General features: G+C 56.0%; 1 protein-coding gene across 1 annotated transcript; it reads left to right on the top strand.

Moving 5' to 3' along the window:
• The first annotated feature begins 2,130 nt into the window (after window positions 1-2,130).
• On the top strand, window positions 2,131-5,884 carry LGALS1 (galectin 1). Its single transcript, XM_005567348.3, has 4 exons — window positions 2,131-2,207; window positions 3,480-3,559; window positions 4,967-5,138; window positions 5,685-5,884. Exons 1-4 carry the CDS (start codon window positions 2,199-2,201, stop codon window positions 5,829-5,831), a joined length of 408 nt encoding a protein of 135 aa, XP_005567405.1. The 5' UTR covers window positions 2,131-2,198; the 3' UTR covers window positions 5,832-5,884.
• Window positions 5,885-6,408: the final 524 nt, after the last annotated feature.

Raw genomic sequence — 6,408 nt, 5'->3', positions numbered from 1 at the left:
TTCACGACCCACCTCCTTTACTCATGCAGCCACCAGCCCACCATAGCACTTTCTCATGCCTTCCCTTAGAGCCATCATCATCTACTTCTTCTTCTTTTTTTTTTTTTTTTTGAGACCGAGTTTTACTCTTGTTGCCCAGGTTGGAATGCAATGGCCTGATCTCGGATCACTGCACCTCTGCCTCCTGGGTTCAAGTGATTCTCCTGCCTCAGCCTCAGAAGTAGCTGGGATTACAGGCATATGCCACCACGCCCGGCTAATTTTGTATTTTTAGTAGAGACGGGGTTTCTCCGTGTTGGTCAGGCTAGTCTCAAACTCCCAACCTCAGGTAATCTGCCCGCCTCGGTCTCCTAAAGAGCTGGGATTACAGGCATGAGCCACTGCACCCAGCCCATCATCTACTTCTCAACGTGGTTGTGGTAAGATTCCACCCCAACCATGCGCTTCTTGAGAGTGGGGACTGGGAGGGGTTCATCTTTGAATCCTGAGAGCCCAGGGCCAGGCACATAGTAGGTGCTCAGTAAACACCTGCTGAACACTCGGGGAAAGGAGGGCTGTGCCAGGCCTCAGAGGAGAGATGTGAAGAAAGAGGACAGGGTGGCCAGGCATGATGGCTCACACCTGTAATCCCAGAACTTTGGGAGGCCGAGGCAGGTGGATCACCTGAGGTCAGGAGTTCCAGACTAGCCTGGCCAACAAGGTGAAACCCCGTCTTTACTAAAAATACAAAAATTGGCCGGGCATGGTGGTGGGGGCCTGTAGTCCCATCTACTCAAGAGGCTGAGGCAGGAGAACCTGGGAGGCAGAGGTTGCAGTAAGCCGAGGTCATGCCACTGCACTCCAGCCTGGGCGACAGAGTGACACTCCATCTCAAAAATAAATAGATAAAAATAAAAAAGAGAGAGGACAGGGTGCTGTCATGCACATCCATGTAAAGAGACCACCAAACAGGCTTTGTGTGAGCAACATGGCTGTTTATTTCACCTGGGTGCAGGCGGGCTGAGTCCGAAAAGAGTCAGCGAAGGGAGATAAGGGCGGGACCGTTTTATAGGATTTGGGTAGGTAAAGGAAAATTACAGTCAAAGGGGTGTTGTTCTCTGGCAGGCAGGAGTGGGGGTCACAAGGTGCTCAGTGGGGGAGCTTTTTGAGCCAGGATGAGCCAGGAAAAGGAACTTCACAAGATAATATAATTGCTTAAGGCAAGGGCTGGCCATTTTCACTTCTTTTGTGGTAGAATGTCATCAGTTACTGCAAGGCAGGGCATTTGCACTTCTTTTGTGATTCTTCAGTTACTTCAGGCCATCTGGGCGTACGTGCAAGTCACAGGGGATGCGATGGTTTGGCTTGGGCTCAGAGGCCTGACAGGTGCACAGAGCTAGGACCCCACCCCCTCCTGGCCTGGACCACCCTGGGCCATCTCCCCAGCTTGACACTCAGGCCAGAGGCTGTCAGGCCAGGGTGCTTTGACTATCCCCTGCATGCCCCTGAAGGGGGCCAAGCCCGAGGACTTAGCCAAGCCCTGCAACCTAAGGCTTGGCGTGCAGCCCAGCCTTTCTTTAGCCTTAGCTAGGAGCGAGCAAGCGCTGCAGCAGCCGCAGTCCTTGCTTCCGGGGAAGGCCCGGGTGGCGCCAGGGCCTGTGGTTTAAGTCAGTGGCCCTCTGCAGACGCGCACGCAGGAGCCACGCCCTGGTCCCTGCCCTGGAGTGGCCTGGTCTCTCCCAGCTCTGATTCCTTGAAGGACCCTGCACCTCCTCAGCCATCTTCTCTGGGCACCCCCTGAGCCCAGCCTGCTGGCCACAGGCCCCTTCCCGCCAACTCGTGGGCCTAGCTCATCATGAAACTATTTTCCATTGGCTTCCCCCAATCTCTGCCACAGCACAATTTCGGTGGTGGCGGGGCAGGGGGAGGTGGAGAGGGATGAAGAATAGGAGGTGGAGCTTGGACCCTCGTTGGGGGGCGGCAGATGGCCACTCTGATTGGTCACCTCTGCTCCAGAACTGGCTTCAAAATTCCACGGACTCCGCCCTCGGTGGCCCCCAGCCCTGTCCTGACTTGCAATTGGCTGAACTTCCAGGGGGCGGGGCTCACCCGGTCCGGTCCCGTTAAAAGGGTGGGAGCGCCCGGGGGCCCATCTCTCTCGGGTGGAGTCTTCTAACAGCTGGTGCGCCTCTCCTGGCAACATCCTCCTGGCCTCAATCATGGCTTGTGTGAGTGTGGGGACCCCACCCCAAGGTCCAGGGGATAGGGCAGGAGCTGATGGCCGGAGGAGAGCTGGGCAGATCGGGAGCAGGGTTCTAGCCCCAGCTGTGTGGCCTGGAACCACTGCCTTCTCTTTTCTAGACCTCAGTGGCCACATCTGTAAAATGGGGGTGGGCGCCATGGTCCCTCAAGGCCTTCTCTGCATTGATAATTGTTTGGATTCCTCCAGGGTCTGAAAGCACAGTTATTTCTGCCCAGGGTTGACATTCTGCAGCTCTCTGAGTAGTGAGCGTGGGAAGGGTGTGGCCAACTGGGGGACACCCAGGCCACTATATCTTTCCCCCTCCTCCACCCCAAAAAGCCTCCCGTCCCCTCCCCCCTGCAGCTGTCCCAGTCACCAGGCCCGGGCAGAGTCACCCTCTGCTCCAGAATACGCTGAAAAGTCGCCAGGACCCGAGACAGGCTGCCCAGGATGGGCCTTTCTAGGTCGGGGGTGGAGGGTGGTTGTGTCCAGGCTGGTGGGAGGGAGGGGACCCGGGGAAATTCCCTTCCACCACCCCCAAGCTGGGAGGTTGGGGTGGCAGGGAGGTGAGAATCTTCCTCGGGCCCCAGGGAAAGAGTTCAAGTTTCTGACAGAAGAAACCACTCAAATCAGTTAACTCTTGCCCACCCACTCGGGGTGCCAGGGAGCAGCAGTGCGCAGCAGTTTTCTCAATCTTGTTAACCCTGAACCAGCCTGGCCACAGCCCGACTGCAGGCCACTCCCTAATGCAGAGGGGCCGTGTTCTTCAGGGTCTCCTCTCTAGCCCCTGGGCCTCTTCGCAGAGAGGAGCTTGAAGGAGAATAGTAGTGTCCCCCTAGCCACTTCCTCTCCAGCAGAGGGGTCGACCCCTGCATTCAGTGTGACTGTGGGCCAACTGCCTGCCCCTCCCCAGCCTGATCCTCTCTATCTGCGATGGGACAGAGCACCCCACCTCCCAAGCCACTCTTGAGTTCAAAATCCCCAGGCCAATCTGCAAAATCTTCTAGAGCCTGTCTTCTAGAACCTGATTCACATTACAGATTGAAGCCAACCCTGTTGGGAATAGGGACTTTTCCAGGACCACACAGAGAATCAGAGGCTAGAAATCACAGCCCCATCCTGTCCCCAGGCTTCCCCTTGGCTTGGTCAGAGGATGCCGGGCGGGAACAACCCCACTCCCACCCCCAGCCACCCCCGGACACTTCGGGTATTGGAGGCCTTGTCCTCTAACCCGCTGGGCCGGGGCTTGTCTGTGCAGGGTCTGGTCGCCAGCAACCTGAATCTCAAACCTGGAGAGTGCCTCCGAGTGCGGGGCGAGGTGGCCCCCGACGCCAAGAGGTGAGAGGTGAAGTCAGGGTGGTGGGCGGCAGGGATGGGGGCTTGGTCCAGCCGAGAGGGCGTGGCCGGCCAAGTCCACGTCTCCTCCCTGGCCGAGAGTGGGTTAACGGCCGGCCGACGTTGCTGCGCTTTCTGGGTGACTCACTTCCCCCGCGGGGTCTGGGCGCCCCCACCATTGCCGCCCCCTCCCCCGCTCCCTCCCTGCTGTAGCCTCTTAAACTACAACAGCTGCAGCCTCGTCATCTATAATACCTTGGTTCCCCCGCCCCCACCCCTTTCCGGTCTGGGCGGGGCCTGCATCTGGGGAGGGCGGGGAGAAGAGTGAGGCGGGAGTCACCGCCGCCTTCCCTCTGAGTCCCTCCCTCCTGCGTCAGGTCATTCATTCACTGGCTCAGTCCTGTCCTTCTTCCTTCACTCCTCGTTCACTCAGCCGGCTGCCTTATTTTCTCAGCAGCTATGTGACCTTGGACCAGTCAACCAACCTCACCTAGCCTCATTTTGTTAGAAAAACAAGGGGGGGAGGTGGTTGTGTGGAGGAAGTGAGATGCCGATGGTGTAGTGATGATGAGGAGGGTGAGGATCCGCTGATATTGTTAAGAGCTGATATTGTTAAGAGCCGTACACTTCTCATGAACTAATTTCATTGCAACCAAACCCTCAGAGGCAGGTATAGCTATTATCACCACTAAACAAATGCATTTATTATTTTATTTTTTGAGACGGAGTCTCACCCTGTCCTCCAGGCTGGAGTGCAATGGCTTGATCTCGGCTCACCACAACCTCCATCTCCTGGGTTCAAACGATTCTCCTGCCTCAGCCTCCCGAGTAGCTGGGACTACAGGTGCCTACCACCACGCCCAGCTAATTTTTGTACTTTTAGTAGAGATGGGGGTTCACCATGTTGGCCAGGCTGGTCTCGAACCCCTGACCTCATGATCTGCCCACCTCGGCCTCCCAAAGTGCTGGGGTTACAGGAGTGAGCCACCGTGCCCAGGAGTATTATTATTTGTTAATTCACCCCATAATTACTAAGCATCTCCTTCTGGTGTGCCCCACTTGTGCTGGGCACCAGGAACACAGATGTACAAGACAGGACGTGAAGTTGCCATCTGGAGGAAGTCTCTGACCTTGACCAAAAGGGCTAGGACGCTAGTGACTTCAAGAATCTAGCAAGTCCTCCTGTGCAGCCCCCATTGTACAGATGAGCAAACAGGCAAGGAGGGGCAGGGACTAGCTCACGTTCACACCGTAAGCAGCTGTCAGGGCCAGAGCTAGAATCCAGGTTTCTTGTCTCTGTTAGTGAGTTCTTCAAGCAAAGTGTGTTCATGGAGTACTGAGTGACAGATTAGTCAGTCGGTGGGGCTGGAGCTGGCCGAGGTGGCCTCACACCCACCCATTACCCCCCAGCTTCGTGCTGAACCTGGGCAAAGATAGCAACAACCTGTGCCTGCACTTCAACCCTCGCTTCAACGCCCACGGCGACGCCAACACCATCGTGTGCAACAGCAAGGACGGCGGGGCCTGGGGGACCGAGCAGCGGGAGGCTGCCTTTCCTTTCCAGCCTGGAAGTGTCGCAGAGGTGGGCTGCGGACCGGAACCCGGACCAGGGACAGGGGCTGGGTGGGCTGGGGCGGAGCTGGGTTAGTGACTAGAGATCTTGGCCTTGCCTGCTCTCTTTCCCCTCCTCTTCCCTCCCTTCCTGTGTGATGACCAGTGTCTGCCCCTCTTGGAACCTCAGTGGTTAATTAGAATAAAACAAAAGAAAAAAAAGCCTGGGCTGGGTGGCTAATGCCTATAATCCCAGCACTTTGGAAGGCCTAGGCAGGCGGATCACCTGAGGTCGGGAGTTCGAGATGAGCCTGACCAACATGGAGAAAAATACAAAAATTAGCCAGGCGTGGTGGCGCCACTGCACTCCAGCCTGGGTGACAGAGGAGACTCCGTCTCAAAAAAAAAAAAAAAAAAAATCTGTCATAGGATTAGAGTAGAAAGAAAGAAAAAATATTATAAATGCACCTCCGTAGGCTCAGCCACAAACTGGGGCTGCGTCAGGGCCACATGAGGAACGGGTTCTGGAAGGGCCCATGGCCTGTGGGCCTGGCTCACTGCTCTCCTGTACCCCCAGGTGTGCATCACCTTTGACCAGGCCGACCTGACCATCAAGCTGCCAGATGGATACGAATTCAAGTTCCCCAACCGCCTCAACCTGGAGGCCATCAACTACATGGCAGCTGACGGTGACTTCAAGATCAAGTGTGTGGCCTTTGACTGAAATCAGTCAGCCCATGGCCCCCAATAAAGGCAGCTGCTTCTGCCCCCTCTGAACCAGCCTCATGTGTGTGTATGTGTTTGTGTGTGCGCACGCATGTGTGTGTGTGTGTGTGTGTGTGTGAGAGAGAGAGAGAGAGGGGTCCCCCACCTCCAGGCCTGCCCCCTTCCTTCACTTCCATTTGCTTTGTCCACGGGTACCTCCTCAGTTCCAATGATGTCTTCCACTGGGTCCCCCAGAGCAAGCACAGAGAGTCTGACACACAGTAGGAGGGTCAGTGACCACTGAATAAAAATCAGTCCCTGCCCTGAAACTGCTTTTAGCCTAGTGGGCCCTAGAACACAGCAGATGCTCAAAGGATGTTGTGTAAATGACATCAAGGGGGAAACAGGCAAGGACAGACCACTTCATGTGTGGTGACGGGACAGAAGACAGAGAGGTGGAGGGAAGAATACGAGACCCCTCATTTGCCTTCATGAGGTAGAGATGTGGAGTCAAGACAACATGGGGCTGCCAGCTGTGTGGCCTTGTGCATGTTAACTGACCTCTGTGAGCCTCAGCTTATTCCTTTATAACAAGG

Source organism: Macaca fascicularis, chromosome 10, assembly GCF_037993035.2.
Source record: "Macaca fascicularis isolate 582-1 chromosome 10, T2T-MFA8v1.1".
In the NCBI taxonomy this organism is placed as follows: Eukaryota; Metazoa; Chordata; class Mammalia; order Primates; family Cercopithecidae; genus Macaca; species Macaca fascicularis.
The sequence above is the reverse complement of the archived record's forward strand: the minus strand, read 5'-3'. Positions and strand labels throughout refer to the sequence as shown.

Coding starts and splice junctions, on each gene's coding strand:
- LGALS1 (XM_005567348.3), top strand. Junction 3,560..4,966: donor GTGGCCCCCGACGCCAAGAG/GTGAGAGGTGAA, acceptor ATTACCCCCCAG/CTTCGTGCTGAACCTGGGCA. Junction 5,139..5,684: donor AGCCTGGAAGTGTCGCAGAG/GTGGGCTGCGGA, acceptor CTGTACCCCCAG/GTGTGCATCACCTTTGACCA.